The sequence below is a fragment of the Notothenia rossii genome, assembly GCF_949606895.1.
Source record: "Notothenia rossii genome assembly, chromosome: 9".
NCBI lineage: Eukaryota > Metazoa > Chordata > Actinopteri > Perciformes > Nototheniidae > Notothenia > Notothenia rossii.
The window spans coordinates 55351709-55373687 of NC_136907.1; the positions used below are offsets into that span (position 1 = coordinate 55351709).

General features: G+C 41.2%; 1 protein-coding gene across 1 annotated transcript in view; it reads left to right on the forward strand.

Moving 5' to 3' along the window:
- Positions 1 to 325: 325 nt before the first annotated feature.
- LOC307018584 (CTD small phosphatase-like protein) overlaps positions 326 to 21979 on the forward strand; it is a 125927-nt gene continuing 104273 nt past the window's right edge. The window contains exon 1 of the mRNA XM_079648893.1: positions 326 to 622. Within this exon, the coding sequence (XP_079505019.1) occupies positions 580 to 622 (43 nt within the window). The 5' untranslated portion in view covers positions 326 to 579. The remainder of the gene's footprint in view (positions 623 to 21979) is intronic.

Genomic DNA, 21979 nt, shown 5'->3' on the forward strand with positions numbered 1-21979 from the left:
TTCGAGGCTTGTCTCATCATGTCCTTCAGGTAAATTAGGCAGATAATTTGCTTCACCTCTTTTTGGTCGTTTTATATTCTTGCTTGACGATTCACTCTGTGGGTTGACTTTACTTATTTTTCCTCTGTTGATTGCTACATCCTCACATCCAGCTTTTCGGAGTTTTGTGCGATAGTTGGCCATTTTCAATTTCAGGCTATTCTTCCAGCCATACCATCCAGGCTGAGAACCAGGCTCCGTAAGGCAGGGATGTTTGCTAATAAGGGATTTTGCAACACTGCTGAAGTCATCATCATAAGTATAAGCCTTGAAACTGTACACTGTTTCAGCAAGCTTTTGTAATATGTCATGCTTCATATCTCTTGATGGAGTCAGTCGTGTTCCATCTTTCATATAGGCAAGATCTCCCTGTCTAAGTCTGTAGTTCACATCAACTGAGAAATTTGGTGTGTTAAAGAACTCTGGCCATTGTTGATGTCTTAGCAATGGTGAGGTTCCTGCAGTCGACAGGATCTCAGTGTCTGCTGTGCTGCACTCACTCGTTTCTGATCTTGTTGAGGGTGATGAAATGGTAGTTAAATGGAGAGTCACGATAGGGATGATTTTCAGTGTAGCTCTTTCAGGCAAATCTGATATTTCCGTCAAATTGCAGAGGGCGTTATTGAAGTCTTGATCTTCATACTGAAGTTTAAATTCATACTGCAGAGATAATTTATCCCTGAGTTGAGCAATCAATTCTTCGACGGAATCCGGTCTCTTATTTAAAGTTAACTTCATAATAGAATCTTCGGCGATGACACAGTGCATGACATTAAGGATTTTGGGAGATGGCCCTGTGGGCCATCTAAGCTAATTTACAGATGGCCCTGAGCCCAATAGAGATTGCCCTGAAAAATGCGCGAGGACGAAATGGCACGAAGAGGCCTTACTGTAGAGGCTGTCTGGTGCATTCTCTAGACTGAATTATAAGATGAACCACCACAATATTATATTGTATAATTTCAATTTTATTCTTCATTTCACTTGTTTGTTTGCTCTTGTTTGTAAGAAATACTTAAGTTGTTGGTCAAGACACTTTCCATCTGATGAAGGCAAATGCCTTCCCAGATGTAAAAAAGTAGAAAACATTACATTCAGTTATAACTGCCAAAACAAACATTACACTATTATCGCCCCTGTTAAAAATGTTTGTAATGTTATCTACTGTAAGTTGGTCGAATGAATGCTTCCTCATCCGGAAGCTGACCGAGCAGACCCGAGCAGCAGTCGAGAGGAGCCGAGCGCATCCGCGAAGCACACAACATGGTGACGTCGGAGTTCCCGTTAGCCGGCAAATCTAAATTTCTTCGGTCAAAATAATTTCCCTTTAGCGCAATACCGCTTCAGTTGCGCCACTTATGTGACAGACAAGAAGAGTATGTGACAGACAATAATAGTCAATTCTAATGTCTAACACGTAATGTGGAGAAAGAGATGTCCAGTCTGGGTTGATTGTGCGTTGATCTGTTGGTAATGCCTCTGGGTTCCGGTGGGCATATAAACAAATGCATAATGCTGCGCTATACTTTGTGGCCTCACCCGGTTGCATAGCGACACTTATTGTTTAGGTGTCTTTTAATAAGCAGGTAGTCATATCATTAGCTAGAACTAGTTGGATCTGATCGATATGGACATAAACGCGAGTGAAGTCTAATCTGACGGGAGAGAGAGATCAGCTGCTGCTGACGAGTCGACACGCAGCTCTGCATGATCACATGCAGCGGTGAGCGGACAAAACACACACTTCGGGTTAGAATATCACTCATAGCTATTTTAATTACCTCTCAAACTACCTAAACTAGTTATAGATATGTTTAGTTTTATTGTCGGGTCACTCATTACTGGATCCGCGAGCTGCATGATACTGGCATAATAGATTGTCCGATCGGGCAACCAGCAGGTGAGGCTTCATTGCCCGAGCTAAATACTAGATGGCCCCGGGCCATCGGGCAGTCCTTAATGTCGAGCCCTGTGACAACTCTCAGCAATAACCGTTGGTCCATGTTGTGGTCTTATCCTGGGGAAAAGGAAGACATTTGTGAGATTGCCACAATGCTGAATTCACATCGCTCAGCATAATATGTACCGTTTAAGGGTAACAAGCTGTTTGCCTCCAACTCTGTGAAAGGGGGAAAACATCGTTCAGTTCACACAACTGAGTGACTGAAAAGGTGGACAAATGGCTTCTAGACAGCTCATATGCTCGCAGATGCTCATCATACCAGGAAGTCATAAGTCTGCAGACAAAAAATATGTCGGTATTGATTACCACAATTTTAGTTATTTGTCTGAAATCCGGGAGCCCTGAGCAACATCCAACTGAAATGACCATATCAGCACTGTACTTAATGCCATCTATGCAGACAGATGATGCTACAAGGACTGTGTTCTGCTGGGCATTCCTGTGATGAAGAAAGTTCTGCACATTTTCAGGAAATGAAGCCACCATGGCAGACTTTACTTTATTGATTTCAACAGATGGCTTGAAAAAGGAGGTGGAAGCTAAATGAAATGCTAGCATTTTTTGGTGTCTGAGAGCTAAAGTGAGGGCTACATTCTTGAAATTGTGAGAATGCCTCACAACCTTTTTGAAAAACTTGTGTTTTCCTTCAAAACGCATTGTCCACACGTCACATAATGGACCAAACTTTTGAATCGATTGAGGGTAGTGCTCAATGTAGTGGTGCTTTGGGCGCATTCTTTGATTTGGGAAAACTTTCTGAAACAAATCTCGATGTTCTGAGATCTTGCATTCAAGAAAGTGCAACGACTCCTCTGTGAAGCTTGAGGACACTGACAATTCCAGCACATCTTTTAGGTTCATTAACCCTCCCATGTTTCATCCTCCTCAGGAATGTGATGACCAACCAGTAGTGGCAGAAGTCGGAGTAGTTTCCAATTTTCATGACCATTTCCTCCAATTGTTCCCTTTGAGGAAAAGGTCTTCGTGATGAGCTGGGGTTGATTTGTTCTGTCTGAAAATGTATACGGAAACTTCTTAATGGCCCCATTCAGGAATTCAAGGGAGAAGTATTTCTTTGATATCAGTGCCTTCAAACACAAGGCCAATTCAGTTGGAACGATACCCTCCAGAAGATCATGCAAAAGGTCTGGTGGGAAACCATCGACAACATGAAAATGTTCCAAGCTTTCACTAAGTGGACAGCTTCCTTTGACACCATATTGTTGAGCCATTGTCGAATCATGCAACACATCTTGCACCTGTCTGTCAGGATTTTATTTTGTTCTTAGTTGGAATGAGCCTGTCCGAACTTCCTTGTGTTGTATTTCCTCCCGCGTTGCCAAACAGAATCGACACATCTGGCTAACTCTGAAGCTTTCAAAGAAGCCTCCTAAAGAATGGGCAGCTAAATTGTCAGCAGCGACAAATAATACAGTGCCTTTTATGCTGGCACCTAGCTGCTCGACATATACACCATGTTGCTCAAGAGACACAAGGTCCTGGATGAGAGGGTGGAGAATTTCAGCATAGCCATGGCCTTTGATGTTGTCAACCTTGCAAAGAATAGCAAGCTGAATGGAATGAAGAGAAGAGCGATATTTAGGGTGCAGATTGCCAAGTACCCAGTAGATAGCACATAGCTTGTGTTTCTTTCTCGAGGTTCCCAAGGGGTTAGCTACCTCAAAATCATCTTTGTACAGAAACAGAGCAATTCTGAACTCTTCATCTGTCAAGAAAGAATTGCCTTTAAAGTGGGAACCATCTCTGTGCGATTTTTATCCCTATGAATTTTTTTTTTCAAGTGACATGGGGTTGTCCAAAATGTCTCCATTGCTTAGCAAAGTCTGCAGCCTTTCCAGTATGGGGATATACACCACTGACTGCTTGTCGTTTTTTTAGGAGAAATTCAACAGGCTTTACCACAGAGAATTATCTTGTAATGTATGATGTTCGTCTTTTAGCAGTTGACAATGATCCCCCAGCAGAAGTGAATTTCAGGAAAACATTATTCTCAGTGACTACTCTGGCAATCTCGCTCACTAAAGAGTTATCAGCTTCTTCACAATGTTGATTTAGTATTTTTCGAATTGAGGAATGTAACAAGGGCTTCGACAGCAAATACATTTGGTTGACCTGCTCTATAACCTCTTGCATTGCACTTTCAGAGATGTGAAGAATTGATGACATTTTCAGAAAAAGAGCAGCAACATTATGTTCCAACTGACTCTCCAAATCTTCCACATCTTCACCGAACTCAACATCATCAGCTTCAGGGACACTATCCTCAGCTTCAGGGACACTATCCTCAGGTGGATCATTCAGATTAGGGGGAAGATCTTCAAGTATATTCTCTGAAAAAATGTCAGGTTTGAATGCCGACCTATCTTGCATCTGATGTTCTTTGCTTTTGTGTGAATTAAAGGTGGAATAAACATTGCTCTGAAAGTTACAGCCTTGATATGGACAAGTCACCTTTTGCTTCAACTTCAAATGTCTTCGCAAATGTGTGAAAAAATCTGCTTGACTGCAAGGCTCTATAAAGTCGCATAGCTGACAATGGAACGCTGTTTCACTCACTTTCTCGATATCCTTACGAGTGTGCCATGTTGATAATTGAACCTTGAGTGCATTAGAAGATTTAAATGTGCAAAGGCATTCCTTATGGAGGCATGGGATTGGTGATGTCCTAGTATGGCAGCCATGTTTGAGGCGGTAATGCTTAAGTAAAAAGCCTCTTTTTACAGAGCAAAATGAGCACAACTTACAGGTCCACTGCATCGGAGGTTTTCGATCTGCTTGGGAAATCTGAAAATCAAGAACGACAAACCAACAAAAATAATCAAACATCACCTATACAACCATTTAGAAACTACAGTGTTGTATTTACCTGATTTAGAATGCAAAACGTGTATTATGAAATATGTGAAAGTGAGAAGAGGACTAAATTGCATCCATGCTACAGATGTAGCACTTCATTACAGACTCCAGCTTACAGCTTCCTGCCTACGACCTGCCTAACACCAGTATAGAGGAATGTTAAGCCCTCCCACTATTTTCCATGAGGGCGTTGCCAGATTTTAAATTTCAGGTTTTAACCAGGAGAATATGGTTTTGAATAATTTTGGTGAATATTTATAATGTAAAATCATGGCATCATTTTCAATAACCGTCTATACCTCCTGGATCATGGGTGTAATCCTAGAAGGCACACAAGAGCAGATGGCCAGGCAAGAGCTAAAAAAGGTGAGTGAAACTGATTATTCAAAGTATTTGCATCCCTTTAGTACTGTAGGCTTGAGAAAGGAGTCTACAGGCAACTTCCAACGTTATTATAATCATGCAGTTTTTGGAGACATTTGTGTTGTTTTTAACCAATACATTTAGAATATAAGCTTCCCTTTTTTTCTTGTTCCTGTTGGGCAAAAAAAAAAAATGAATACTGTATAAATGAAATTATTGTTTTGGACCTGTATTATATAGAAAATAACACTTATGTTTACATATTCCCTAGGTTTTTCAGGTCACATTTGATCTATATGATGGAGCCATTGGATTTGTCAATATAAGAAATCAAAACCAAACCATATTCTTCCAAACTCTCTGCTGTAGTCTGACCACCAGAAGACTATTGATGTGTGTAGTGAGTTAGGTAGAAAAATACTGTATAATAGTAACGTTATTGAAGATGATGCCATATTTATTGAAGATTTTACATTATAAATCTTCCCCAAAATTATTCAAAAGCACATTCTTCCAAACTCTCCGCTGTAGTATGAGCATCAGGAGACTATTGATGTGTGTAGTGAGTTTGGTAGTAGGGCTGGGCGATATGGTCTCTAAATGATATTGCGATATTTACTGACTATATCGCGATATACGATATATATCGCGATATTCTGAAATGTCCTCTAAAAAAAATTTTGATTCTTGATTGATGATTCTAGTAGTCCCTGCAACATATGTCTGCATTTAAAAAATCGACTAATAATGAAGAAAATTAACACATTTGTTGCAATAGTAATTTATGCACTAACTCCATTACTACTTTTACTACAACATTTGAATCATCAGTTCTTCCTCATTTTCCTCAATTGTTCATATTTGGTTTATGAAAATAATGATATTGTGGTCATTGTTCAAAAATGTCTGCTATTATTATGAATAGTATTATTATTATTAGTATAATGCGCTTTCTGTCTTCCTGTCATTATCAGGAGTTAGACATGTAATGGCTATGTATTAGATTAGATTAGAACCTTCATTCTCCTAAACTGCTGGGACATTTCCCTATAGCCAATACCTTTTATATTTTCTACTCTTCACTTACTTGTCAGCATAGGTCGGCATTGATGTACAGAGCCGACAGAAGACCTTGTTTATATTGGCATCATATTGAGAGGTGCAGTGACGCGTCCTAAAACCAGGAAGTAAGCTGCTGGTTCCCTCGACAAAAAAGCAATGGGATTTCTCCACAGGGTTTTGGAAAATAGCTGGAAATAAGGTCTGTGGAAAACAAACCTGTTTGATAAATGCATGTTTTGTTCAGCCGGATAATATCCACATGTCTACCCTACTTTTATAATTTTCGAATCATAAATCTAATCGATAGATTATAAAAGGGTTTTAGGACGCGTCACTGCACCACTAGAAAACAACTCCATCGATCAAGCTGGCTGAAACTTTCTCTCCCTCTTCTTCTCATGCTACCTGTCACTCTCCTTTAACTCCTCCGGTGACTTTCTTTTATTTGAAGATAGTTTTTTGCCCGGCGCTCACGGTCAAACGGGAGCCTGCTCGCGCTGGCTCCCGTTTGCCTTTCACCCAACAACGACAACCGCCTCACGAAACGTTATGTTGTAGCGTTAATAAACGAAACAATTTAACAACATTGCTTGTCAAAGTACCTATACCACTGGACAATTTTATTTTTTTTAAGCAATATTTTTAGTGGCCCGAGCGGGCAAGTGGAAAGTACGTTATGCTGGCCCGGGGTGTCTAAATAGTGCTTCCGAGCCAGCGGGCCATTTATAATGTCGAGCCCTGCTCTCTGTCACTGTGCATGTGTGTAATGTTTGTTTGCAAGTTAGACGGGGCCTGCGTGTGTGCCTGCGTCTATGAGGGAGAAAGGAAAGCTCATTTTGGCCGCAGCGGGGAAATTGATTTGACAACATAATACTCGATGTTCACGATGTGGTCATTTACGACATCGCATGGAGTGCAATCCACGATGTATCGTTTAAACCCGATATATCGCCCAGCCTTATTTGGTAGTAATACTTTATAATAGTGAAGTGATTGAATATTATTGTATTCTCTTTTTTCGGTGTTGCACTTTGCAGACGGTCCCTGAGCACTCGTTTCTTCTCCGGCTGCGGAAAGAGACCAATTTAATGTGTCCAGCTCGGAGGACGGCGCATATTGCCTTTTTTTTTATCAACATGTGATTGTAGTTGTCAACCTTACCACGGTACTTAGGAGACGTCATTTGTGTCTGAATAACGTTTTGTTCATCAGTTATTGATCCGTGAAATCCGAATCTGCCAATATCGTTCTAACTTTACTCAACTCGCAGCAGCGCGGATTCGATCAATTGCTATAAAATCACTCTGCTACTACTAAAGACGGTGTCACTACGCCGGCGGCTGTGGCCGTTGTTGAAGCGTCTTCAGGCTCCGCATCGGCAGGCCTCTCCCTCGGTGTGGAGCTGTCAAGCTCGACCCTAACGCCGCTTACAGCCGGCTAACTAAAAGTTGTTTTCCGTTCACGTTGTCATTTTTAGACTCCTTCGCTTCTTTGCTTGTGAATCCAAAAGCTGTGACGCTTGGCTGTTTTCTTTTTGCCATATTTTTTATTACAAAGCCAGAGTTAACAAAATATCAATATGAACATTTCAAATACCGCGCCGGCATCACCGCCGTAACCATAGCAACGTAAGTAAGAATGCAGCGCCGCCACATACAGATGGCAACACCCAGACATATTCACAAATATAAAACAAATATTCAAACACTGTAATGAACAATAACTATTATTTATTTCAAGAACTGTTATTTACAGAAACTCAACATTTCTAATCTGTGTGACACAAATATGCAAGATTGTTTTGGGCTCCCCCTATTTATCTCAAAGTCAGCCATCAAGGGAGCTCCCTCCCTCTTCGGGGGAGCCAAGCTCCCCTGGCTCCCCCCCATTTCGAACAGTGTCTGTGGCTGAATGGCCAGCGATTAGGTGCGGCGCATTTATCATAGGTGGTCAGAGCTAACTGCCTGCCGTCAGATTTCATTTAAAAAACAGATCTGATTTTAAGACTATTTCTGCGCTCATAAAGAATGATAAGAATTATGCGTATTGAACTGGTTTCATTAATTTGTGAGTTTATTTAACACTAGAACCGCCAATCGGGTCAATTTGTGTGATGTGTGTTGTGTGTGTGCAATGTAACTTTTTTTCAATAAAATATTAAAGTCTCCCAGTCCGTGACTTTTCCTGAAAGTGTGTTATGTAGCACCCTATGTTGTTAAAAATTGCATTCTAATAGCGGGATTTGACGGGTTTAGGTAGGCCTATACAAAAACCTCTGGCGGTTCTAGTGTTAAGGTAATTAGGTACAGTAGAAGCCATTTTTTATCAGTAACGAATTTAGCAGTTGAACATAAAAGTCAACTAACTGAGGGTCACTTGCAATGACAGTGTTCTGTCTAACTGTAAGCTTGTCACTCAGAGTAACCTACAGTTAATTTAGCTGCTGGAGAAGAAAGATCAGGGGGGGAGAGAGCTGTGGTTGATGGGCCATTAGTTTTGTAAATACACAGCTGAGAGCTGCCGTTTCATTCAGACTGTTTAAAAAACGGTAACAACGGACTATTTTTCTTAGCGGATGCATGTCAATTTAAATCAATACATACAACTATTTTTTCAATCAATAAAAACATTTTCTAAATCCATAAAAGCATTTAAATTAATATTGGGAGTCATGTCGTTAATTTGTTGAGAATGTGGCCATGTAATAAGCGGGATAATTTGCAGCGACTTGTTCCTTATGGGGAAAATAACACCCGTCATGTGTGTGTAGAGGTGTGTGTGGTTAAAACACTTTCATGAAGTGAAGGAATTTCCTTCTATAAAACAGCTGTGGGCAGCAGTGAGTGTCACGGACATGAATTCATAGATCAAGGCAGACTGGTGCACACACTCTCCTGTCCTGCCAGGCGACACGCCCGTTCTAAGCCGTGTCCCTCACTCCTCACATCCCAAGCATCCCCAAAAAGTGTATTATGTTGTTACATCTCAGATGTTATGTTTCAGTTGTGCTCTGTCTATGTTCAGTGATGCAAACCTTCGGCGAAATTCGCCGTTTTGAATCGAAAATAAGTCGTTTGTGTGATTCATGTAGATCTGCAATAAAAATATTTTTGGGGTATGGGGGGGTCTGGGACCCGGAGTAATCTGCGGCCGTGAGCTGTTATGTGCCATCATGACACGCATGGTGTTCTTTTTTTATATATTATAATGAAGTGCGAGCTGTGTGCTCGAGTCTTCCTGCCTGTCGGCTCTGCTCATGGATGTATAATAAGGCTCTGCTGCTCCGAGATGATGGTCTAGCTTCAGCAGCTACATTACCCACGGGTGCGTTCGTTAATATTAACTGCGCGTCCGGAGTCACTGTGGCACAGACTGGACCGCTGGTGAACAGCTGTTAGAACGGGCCGTTCAGGTGTTCAGAGCAGAGCTCCCTGTCGGAGCGGCAGAGCGTGATGTGAACTGAAAAGTTTTTCTGTATTATTTAAGGAATCGTTGAGCCAGCTAGCTAGCATACATTGTCACTATCTGCTAACGTTAGCTTTAGCCTTCTATTTCTAATAGTTTTTTTCATAGGCTATAAACAGAGGTGGTATAAGTATATATATATTGTACTTGAGTAAAAGTAGAAGTACTCAGATCTTGTACTAGAGTAAAAGTAGAAGTACTCAGATATTGTACTTAAGTAAAAGTAGAAGTACTCAGGTCTTGTACTTGAGTAAAAGTAGAAGTACTCAGGTCTTGTACTTGAGTAAAAGTAGAAGCACACAGATCTTGTACTAGAGTAAAAGTAGAAGTACTCAGGTCTTGTACTTGAGTAAAAGTAGAAGTACTCAGATCTTGTACTTTAGTAAAAGTAATAGTACCAGAGTGTAGGAATACTCTGTTACAGTAAAAGTCCTGCATTCAAAATGTTCCTCAAGTAAAAGTAGAAAAGTATTATCATCAAAATATAGCTAAAGGAGCGACAGTAAAAGTAGTCATTGTGCAGATTGGTCCATTAAAGAATAATATATGATATGTTTTATAAGGATTGATCATGAAAGTGTTCTCAAAGCTGGTAAAGGTGCAGCTAGTTTGAATGACTTTGTATACTAAAGGGTAGCTTGTGGATTTACTCCAGGTGGAACTAAAGTCTGAATTAACACTTGATTATATTTCACATCATTCATCCACATCTGTAAAGTAACTAAAGGTATTAAATACATGTAGGGGAGTAGAAGTACACCATGTACCTCTGAACTGTAGTGGAGTAGAAGAACAAAGTAGCAAAACATTGAAATACTTAAATAAAGTACAAGTATCTCAAAATTGTGCCCAAGTATAGTACTTGTTGAGTTTATGAACTTAGTTACTTTACACCAGGGGTGCCCACACTTTTTTGGCTGGTGAGCTACTTTTGAAATGACCAGCTAACCGAGGTCTACCAACCAAAAATAAAAACCCAAATTGCAAGGGTTGCTGAATAACACGTTTTATTTTTACATGGAATAACTACAATAGGGCTGCAACAAACGACTAATTTGATTATCGATTAATCTATAGATTAATGAAACGATTAATCGACTATTCGGACTACTACTGTGTGCCTTGCACAATTTCTCAAACGCTCTTATTTAGCCATCAACTTTTAGATTTAGTTTGAGGTTGTTTTAGGCATGTGGAAACTAACAATGAAGACAATAAAGATGAATACTTGATTCAAAAATACATATATTATTAAATTAACTTAACAAATTGTGAACAAAATTAACATTGCTTTTTATTTGAATTAAATTAATAATATTTCACATCAAAAGAAACAACAATGTTTTAACAAATCTTATTAAATAATCTGATGACAGAACTGGAAACAGAATAGCTGAAACTTTAACAAAATAAATAACTCAGTTACCTCTAATCATTAACCCATGTTTGTATAATGTAGTTAACTCCGTGTGTTGCTGCTAGCATACATAACACCTGAGGTGGAAACGTTACTCGTGGATGGGGCTACAGAGCTACTCGAAAGACAGTCGAACCCGGTGCATTCCTCCGTCTGAATGTGGTGCACTTTTGCTAAATGTTTAGACAAATTGCTCGTGTTACCGCCCTTACATGCTAAACTCTTTTGGTGACGAGCATTGTCCACCTCAAGACGGGTAACATGTAACCACACCTTGGAGCGCTTCTCTCCACCATCTCCTCCGTGTGTTGCTGCATGTAGCAGCTGCGTGTGTGTAAACTGCCCCGCCCCCTCACACACAGACGGGAGAGAGATCTGGTCTGGATTGGAAAGGTCGAAAATACACCGACCATAGACGCATTTGTTTGTCTTTTTGCATGTTAGAAACGAGTTGGCGACACTAAGACTAAGAGATAATGTTTGTGTAGCAATAATACATGACCTTTCTCTTTCTCAACTCGCTACTCGGAGGGAAGTCGCTGTCATATGCCTTGTGAACACTCCGATAATGCCTCTCCACGTTACCTTTCTTTGGCAGAGCGAAGCTTGCTTTACAAATAAGGCAAATAACCTTTGAATGTGACATCACAAACAAAGATTCTCCCTCCCATTCTGTGTGGAAGTGGTATGTCTTTAGCTTTTTGCTCGTTCCCGCACTCATTTTGTTGTTTGTCTCTCCCGGCACTTGACTGATTTTGTATCGCTTTGCATTCTGTGTTAACAGACTGGAAAGCAATAGGTCGCTTTTTCTGTCAATCAAGTCAACTCCTGAATTAAGTGGCAGGGAGGCCAAAGGAGGAGGGATCAAAACCTGTTTTGTCTATTTTAACGGAGCTGGATTTTTTTTAATTTATGAATGACTCGCGATCTACCAGCATTGCCCCCGCGGTCGACCGGTCGACCGCGGTCGACGTACTGGGCACCTCTGCTTTACACCATGTGGCTATAAAGATAGAAAGACTTAAGCCTTGCACAGAGGCATGAAAATACATTTTCAAAAAGCTCAACAGTGCTGCCAAAATTATAAACTGACTGCTACACTATTTAAAATAAATGCTTTTATATATTTCTATTAGATGTGACTCTTTGGCGTTTCTGTTATTATTAACACTGCTGCTTTAGTTGTTCTGCGAAAATCCTCTGTTATTCCTCATTTTAAAGCCGATATTCCGTGGGGTGGGGGAGCCCGGGGCTCGGATCCTTGTCACCTTTTTCATACCTGATGAGTTTGCATCCCTGTATGTTAAAAAGCTTCAGTCACCTTAATTCATCTAATAAAAACATCTCAGGTCAGCAACACTCAAAGCTAAATGTGCAATACCATGTTCAGCTATGTTACTATTTATAATGTTGTTGTTGTTACATCAGAAGATGTACATATTGGAATGATTTCTTAACTTACAGTAGGCTATTTTTTACAATGTGTGTTGGAAGGATTTATTAAATTACTATGAATATTGTCATTGTTGAAGGCTTTTAGAGAAGGGTGAACTATAAGCCTGAATTACATAACATTTTATACCTAAAAACATAAAAGCCACAATAAATAAATCACAATTATTCTAGTTATTTTTACCTCCCGTATTGCTTTCAACCCACCAGCTTTTATGGTGTTGTTACGTCACTAACTGTAAGCTTGTCACATACAGTCTATGGTCACTCAGAGTAACCTCCAATTAATTGAGCTGCTGGAGAAGAAAGATCGGGGGGGGGGAGGGAGAGCTGTGGTTGATGGGCCATTAGTTGTGTAAATACACATCTGAGAGCTGCCTTTTCATTCAGACTGTTTAAAAAATGGTAAGAACGGACTATTTTTCTTAGCGGATGCATGTCAATTTAAATCAATACATACAACTATTTTTTAAATCAATAAAAACATTTTCTAAATCCATAAAAGCATTTAAATTAATACTGGGAGTCATGTCGTTACTTTGTTGAGAATGTGGCCATGTAATAGGCGGGATAATTTGCAGCGACATGTTCCTTATGGGGAAAATAACACCCTTCATCCAGATGAGGATCCCTCCGCTACACTTTTGGATCCTGATCTGCCGACGAGGCTCCATTAAAATATAAATATTTTTTGTGAATTACTGAGTTTAGGCACGTTAATAACGTTTTAATGAAGTTGAATACAGTATATTCATATGTGTCAGTGATTTCATGTCAATTCGGCGAACATAAACATAAATGATGGTGGTGAAGATGATGATTAAATTAGGATTAAAAATCGAGAGCCGGGCTGCATTTCCTCCTGTTCGTTTTTTTCGACTAAACAACATTATTTTGTTAAATAACAACATGGTGATGTTTTGTAAATGATTACATGTCTCTTATTTAGCACAGAGTATTATATCCGTGACATATGGATCTTAACAAAGTTCCGCTGCACATCCAGCGTCTATCTCATACAGCATCTCTGTATAGTATGTGTATTCACTGAATTTCACTCTCTGTCGTAAACGCCTTGTTGGAGCTTCCCCCCCCCCTCCCTGTGAGCCCAGTGTGCTCTGATTGGTCGGGACGTTGAGAAGCTCCCAGCTGCAGTCTGAGCTGCAGTGTGTGCTCCATGGCGGTGTGGTTTCCTGATTGGCGATACACACCTAAACACACCTACACACAGCCAAACTCATCCTGAACACACACAAACACTCACAGCCGAAGTAAAAACAATAAGTGTGGCTTAATATTGAGTAAGAAAAAGGTTTATAAACGCTGTTAGATCCCAACTCGTCTGTCAGCGCTCACAGAGCTCTATGCACGTCAAGGCTCTGGGTGGGGCAACTGGGTGTTCACACATCATAACGGCCAGGAAGAAAAAATTGGAAAATGAGAAATCTCCAACGAGGCGTTTTGGGGAGGTATTTTCTGTGTTAGAGTTTTACTCGCTACAGGGTGTACTTTGAGGGTTTGTGACTCTGCAGACCGTTTACATGCAGAAAAACCTTCATAACACACAAGGGGATGGGTAATAACCGGAAAAGCATGACATGGGCCCTTTAAAGAGCCTGTGACACGAACCCAACAACTGTTGTGCAATGAAATATTGGGCTACTAGTCATCTCAAACCGTCAGTTTAAAAAAGAAGGTGCGATACCGTTCCGGATAAATATGAATAATTTCGAACATCGCCGGGAAATTCCTTCGACTCATTTTTAAGTTTTGGGGGAAGCCGGAAGTGACGTCAATGCGGGAACGCTTCACTGTGCGGCGAGAGAGCCAAACACGGACAAAGTGTGTTGTCATGGATAGAAATTGTGAATTACTGAGTTTAGGCCAATCTATGGTTTAGGCACGTTAATAACGTTTTAATGAAGTTGACTACAGTATATTAATATTTGTCAGTGCTTTCATGTCAATTCGGCGAACATAAAGATAAATGATCGTAGTGAAGATGATGATTAAATTAGGATTAAAAATCGGTAGTGAGAGCTGCTGAATTTCCTCCCGCCGGATGTGATATAAAAAGGAAAAATCGATTATTTTTGTAGTCGTAAACTCAAGTGGATGAAACTACATTTATTAGTGCTTTCATGTCAATTCGGCGAACATATGATAAATTAAATGATCGTGAGGATGATGATTTAAAAATCGTTTGTTTGAGCCGGTCTGCATTTCCTGATGAGAAAACAAACCGATGCTTTTTGTAGTTGTAATACACCAACATGGATTAAACGTGTGTTTTTTTTACCACAATGTTGGGGAAATTAATGGATAAAATGCACAGATTATTATTATTATTATTCCCACTCCGATCGGGACACTAGGTCCACCTGTTTCCCCGCAGCGAGGCTCCCCCCGTTGACAGTTTACGTGGGCTGGGCTGGGTGCAGTGGCGGACTGGCCATCGGGACGAATCCCGATGGGCCGGTACCGAAGTGGGCCGGTCGGATAAGTCACTAGCACATCCCCCACTCCCCCCGTTGACAATTTACTAGTGGTACCGAAGTGGGCCGGTCGAGAGTCCCGGGATGATTTTTAGTCCCAGTCCACCACTGGCTACATGACCGTATTATCGCCCATATTGACGCACCTAATTCCTAAACTTCTAACAGATACAACATAAAGCGATCCTTCAGCCTCATATGAGCTCTCAGACACGTTCAAAATTAAACTGTCATCGCTGTCTGAGCTTGCTACTGTGTGCGCCATTGTGTGTTTACATGCAGATGCTGGGATCCTGAACGGTGCAGCTGGAGCGCTGTGCCCGCAATGACGTCACACATAATTTGGCGGGACTTGAAGAATCCCCGAGAAGATCCAGAAAATGGTCAACATTGAAGGGCAGATTAATCGTTATCAAAGTACAAATATCCAAAATCAGTTCAGTAACGGTTTTCAAGGGGACAATTGTAGCTCCCTCCAGTAAATGACACGAGGCTGAGGTCTTGATTAAATACGGGGTTTATTCTTGTGGGACCTATTCCAACCCGTGAGAACTGGGTTATAAGACAGAAAAATATAAAAGGTAAACAACAAATAAATATGTAATATATGCATATGTCGTCACTGTTAATGCCGCCAATTAAACAATAAACGGTGCACATATCACACACAGTAAGTAGCACAAGCTAACAATAGCATGTAGCACAAGCTAGCGCATAGCATACATACATACACACACAAACCTGCAGCTCAACCGCACACAATTACACAAAACCAGCACGAAACGTACCTTGTAGGCTGCTAGTCACCTAGAGGGGCTGATAACTTTATATGCATTTTTCCTTTGGTTTCCGTAGTTTTCCTTTAACGTCTTGCGTTGCTCTGCCTTTGCAACTATCCAGTGCATCGATTAAACAGGTGTAACACAAAACACAGCAGATTAGTTCCGCCTCTAAATGTTGCACATAAAAAAGGTAGGAACCAAAAAATACAACGTGGTAACAAATGAATACAGAAAGTGAAGACAATTACACTCCCACCAAATCACCTGTGATTTCCATAACATTTTTAGAAAACCGATATACATTAACGTAAAAACGAACTATTTTTTTTACTCCTAAGAAGTGCAGAGTGTGAGTGAGAGTAACTGAGTCTTAGTCTGTGGATAGGCCTTTCGAGGTAGACAGGTTTAGCGAGGCGCTTTCCCTTTCCATCCAAGGTAGAGTCGCTGATAAGCAGCTTGAGCCTTCTTACTCTTCCATCCCCTCCTGGGTACACTTCCACAACCCTGGCCAGCTTCCATTGGCCCCGTGGTATAGTGTTGTCTTGCAGAATGACAACGTCATTTACCTTGACGTTTCTGCGGTCCTTGATCCACTTTGGTCTTTGTTGGAGATGGTACTCCTTATGCTGCTGAAGGCACTTTATTTCTTGAGAGAGTGTTGCTTCTTGAACCATCTCGATTATGGTCAGCTCTGCTTCTCTCCTCTCCTCTAAGCGTGTGGCTTCACAGGACCTTGGCTTGAGACCTTTAATTTCCTTTGCAAGGCGCTTGAGTCTGGCAAAGGCTTTAACCACTCTTGACCAGTCTGAGAATTTGTGAAGGTGATCTAGTAGCGACTTTACTTAGTTTGCCTGGGTATCATGAACCTGGGCCTTCTTAATCTCTGAGTCACTAATCACGATCCCTCCCACCTTGACTTCTCCACTTGGTAGCTCTTTCTGCAAAAGTAGGTCAGGGCCTGTGAACCAATTTGAGGCTTGAAGTTGCTGTGCTGTAAGACCTTTGGAGGCCTGATATGGAGGGTTATCTTCAGAAGCTCTTTCGACAAAGTCAGATTCCAGCACCTCGCTGACATCTGCAGGTGAGACTTCCTTAATCTGTGTTCTACAGACGTAGTGTACTTCCCTTGGGAGGTTTGAAGACTGGAGACTTGGCATCACTTGCTTCACGGTTACCTGGTGACTTACTCCAATCATATCTCCAATGTCGAGACAGGGATTGCCAAAGCCGACAACACTCCAGCCCAAATCTGTTCTCTGTGCAAAGGGCTGGTTTTCTTCACCAGGCACCACTTCTCTTGGGACGAGAGTTTGAGGACAGTTGTAGCCGATAAGCAGGCCAATTTCACAGCTTTGCTGAGGAGCGATCTCATCTAAGAGGCCACGCCTTTGCAGTCTCTGGTGTGGGAATATGGCCTCTGCTTGCAGGGATTAATTCTCTTGAGTAGGTTACTGGCAGAGGTATTATCCTGTCTGAGTAGATTCCTCTCACTTGGAGACCAGTTAGCTTCCTACATGACATGACTGTGCTTCTTGAAGCCATTGTGGAGAGCTTTAGCTGCACTGCTTCGTTCTTTGTGCGAAGAGCCTTTGCCGTTTCTTCAAGGATAAAACTTGTGTCACTCTGTGTATCGAGGAGTGCATATACAAGTATTTCACTATGTGGCTCACTTGTGGCTGACACCCACACTGGAACTATTGTGGATGTATGGGGGTCTTTAACATTCTTGATGACTGTATTGGATGTTGCCTCATGTGGTGTGCTTGCCATTTTACTTTGTGGACGTTCCATTGTGCTTTCTCTTGCACCATCATGGTTTGTTGACATTCTTTCTTCTCTGGTGCGATTGTCGTGGAGACAAGTTGGATGTCCCTTTTCGCATGTTTCGCACATCTTTCTGTTTTGACATTCCTTTGAGCGATGGCCAGATTGTAAACAGCCAAAGCACAATTCTTCTCTTGAACAAACTTGACTCGCTCAGAGATTGTTTCATTCCTACATTTGTAACATTCATGCAGACCGTGTCCTGCTTTCTCACAAAAAAGACAGTTTGTGGCGTCTGCTGTTTCATTTGTCTCTGTTGTCAATACGTTTGATACAGGACTAAAAATTTGTTAAAATCTTGCCTTTTTCGCTTTCTCTTGATTTTAGAGCATGGAGAGATGTTATTGGGTTGCAAACTATTTTGGCTTCACGTGTGAGAAATGTAACAAACTGGCTGAAGGTTGGGAACGTGTGATTTTGTTCTTCCATTTCTGTGACCTTTCTGTTCCAACTTGAGGTCAACCAGTCTGGAAGTTTAGCAAGCATCTTTTGGTTTTCGTAGCAGTCGTTAAGTACCTCAAGTCCTTTGATCTGTGACATGGCAGCCTCACAGCTGCGAAGGAAGTCAGAGAGCTCTTGAAGTTCTACGCTGTCTTTGGAACTTATCTTGGGCCATGCATCAAGCTTATCTCTGAAGGCCTTAGCAATGAGGAAAGGATTACTGTACCTCTCTTCTAGGATGGTCCACGTGGCAGGATAGGCTGACTCTGTGCCTAGCAGGAAGTAGCTCTCTATGGCCTTCTTGGCGGGACCACCCACATACTTTCTTAGATAGTATATCTTTTCTTCAGCTGGGATGTTTTTCCTGTCAACGAGTGTACGAAAGGAGACCTTCCAGTCATTGAACCTCAGTGGGTCACCACTGAACATTGTTGGTTCAGGTACAGGTAGACGACTTGCACTGATGGACTCTGCAAGAGCTCTGATAAGAGCTGAAGTACTGTCTTCTTGTTTTTGTTGTGTCGCAGCTTGAGGTGGTGAGTGGTTTTGCAGTTCACTGCTTTTATGCTTGAGTTCTTCTTTCACAACCAGAGGAACATGTTGATGGAGCAGCTCGCTAATTTCTTCGTCTGAGCATGCATTCTGTTCATATACTTGATGTCTCGCCTTTGCAGCTTTTAGCTTCTTCATTGTTTCTAATCGCTCTAGTTGTCTGCGCTTGGCTTGCAACTCTCTTTGCCTCTCAGCATTTTCTGCCTCCTGTTTGGCTCTTAACTGAGCAGCTTCAGCCTCCAGTATATGAAGTTATTCAATCTGTTGTTTCTGTTCTAGCATTACTTCTAAAGTCGCTTCATTTGCAGCAATTTCAGCAGCGGCTTCTTGTCTTTTGATAGAAGAGAGGAATGAACTTCTTGATGTGGCTCTCGAGTTGCCACGAGAATGACTCGAGGACCTGGTGACATGAGAGCCATTACTTCTCTTAACAGAGGCAACAGATTTGCATACAGACTCTGTCTGGTTTTTACCAATTTTTTCTTCTTCATGACTTTTGTCCTTTATTGTATCCATTCGTTCTCTTGCAGTCTCAATGATTGTCTTTGTAACTGCTTCACAGGTGTCTTCTCTGCGACGTGTGCCATGGTCGGGAATGTCAATGAGCCTCAACTCTTCATAAGCAATATTTACATCATCGGAGGTCTTGCTTACCTTAGTGATGTATTCATGCAGCAGGTCATTAGAGCATTGACCACTTAGCGCTTGTTTGGCTTCCTTTGTGATATCTTTCCACCTTTTGTAGCTCACACTGAAACGGTGTACAAGTCTTGTTACTTGCTCATCGTGCAGTTCTTGGCCCTTTTCCGTTAACTTCCGGACTCTTTGGCTCCTTTGTGGCTCTTGTGTGGAAAGGCTATCCATTTTCGGATCTTCAGTTGCCTGTGGTTGCTCGTTTTCTACTACACTCACTTCAACACTCTTAGTGTAAGACTCAACATCTAACATTTTACTTGTTTACTTAAGTTTGGTTTTAACTCTAATATTTAATTTTCTTTAAAGCTAAGTAGTTAGCCAATTTAGATTTAGCTTTGAGTTATCTTAAGCTTATACACAGCTATTGAGCCTTATTTAAAGAAAATCACAAGTGATAATGATATAGGCAAACAACAAAACTTGGTACATTTCTTCACGGTTATCACTTGAAATATATTGTCCTTTAAATGTAGTTTGTTACTTAGTCTGCAAATACTTACTGCAAATACCTTAATACACAAATCAATATTAACAACCTTTAACTTCCATTAGAAAGGTAAGTAAATAACATTAAAACAGATTATATGAACAATGCAAATGTCCCATTTTCTTTGTATGGCACTTTAAAGTCTCTTTGTTGCACCTACATTTACACTAAAACACCTGGACCTTCCAGAAGTAGTTGGATCTTGTGCTGCTGTGTAGATGGCTGCTACAGATGTACACGCTGCGACGGATATGTCCCGTGTCGTCCATGGATCGCTGCCTTCTGGCGCCGTTTTACTCGTCTACTCATGCGGAACAGTTGAGTTCTCACTGTAGCTCCCTCCAGTAAATGACACGAGGCTGAGGTCTTGATTAAATACGGGGTTTATTCTTGTGGGACCTATTCCAACCTGTGAGAACTGGGTTATAAGACAGAAAAATATAAAAGGTAAACAACAAATAAATATGTAATATATGCATACGTCATCACTGTTAATGCCGCCAATTAAACAATAAACAACGCACATATCACACACAGTAAGTAGCACAAGCTAACAATAGCATGTAGCACAAGCTAGCACATAGCGTACATACATACACACACAAACCTGCAGCTCAACCGCACACAATTACACAAAACCAGCAGGAAACGTACCTTGTAGGCTGCTAGTCACCTAGAGGGGCTGATAACTTTATATATTTTTTCCTTTGGTTTCCGTAGTTTTCCTTTAACGTCTTGCGTTGCTCTGCCTTTGCAACTATCCAGTGCGTCGATTAAACAGGTGTAACACACAAACACAGCAGATTAGTTCCGCCTCTAAATGTTGCACATAAAAAGGTAGGAACCAAAAAATACAACGTGGGAACAAATGAATACAGAAAGTGAAGACATTTACAACAATATTTACTCAAATTGATGGGTTTGGATGATGGGGGAAACTCGTGTCACAGGCTCTTTAAGCTTATGTTAAAAACATACACAAATGTATTTTCTTACATTTTGTGAAAGGGTTCTATATCTATTTTTTTTAACGTTTTATTTAACAAGAAAAATCCTCAGTTATTACCCCATTCATGGGTGTCTGAAGCTTGTAAACATCACCACGACAAACACAAGCCCACCTATAGCTTGGCTGTGTTGACCAAGCCTCCAGGAAGTGTGCCGGACTCTGATGAAAATATTCGTTGTGTCCAAACGGCGGTACTACAATTTCCGTATGAGTTCATGACATCACTGGGCCCAGAAAGACTTTTCCCCATTGACTAACATGGGGAAAGAGACGTCTTTAAATCAGCGGATACTTTTTTTTAAACAAAATAAACTACCCAGTATGAAGTATTTTATAGCCCTTATTATAATCATACGGTCCTTAAAGTTGTAAAATGCACTAAAAGCCGAATCTAGATTTATTTTCTGTCTCCATTCATTCTACTGAGCCGAGAATGGGGCTTAAAGGTGGGGTATGTCATTTTGGAGAAACTAGCTTGAGTGCGCTCTGCCACTTCACTCTGTTCTTTAAGGGGCGCATGCTCTGTGAGCGCACATACGGGTTCTTCTGCATGGTTCTTCTGCTCTGACAGCTAGGCATGATGGGTAATCTGTGACATTTCGCTCTCTCAAAAGTTGGGCCATTTGTCCTGATGTGCCAATGAGCAGCTCTCATAGGAAAGAGCGAGACTCTATGGGCTCAGAACAGTCTCATAATACACACATGCACACAGAAGGATTCACACTTGTATTTCATGATCCGTATATATATAATACAGCTGCCTCATTATGTCTGTATGAAGTTTTTGTGAGTGTGGAGGGAGCAGCTACAGGTTAGCTTAGCCTAATCGATCAGTGCACTATGAAGCCAGTGAGACAGTGAACTGTCAACGGGGGGGGGGCCCCGCCGGTCATTATCGGCCGATATTCACTCTTAATAGTTTGATCGGTGCTCTCTATAAAGGCCGATCAGGAGAGCTGGATCTGATCGATATGGACATAAACGCGAGTGAAGTATAACCGGACGAGAGAGAGAGAGAGAGACAAGATCAGCTTCTGAGTCTGACGGAGACACGC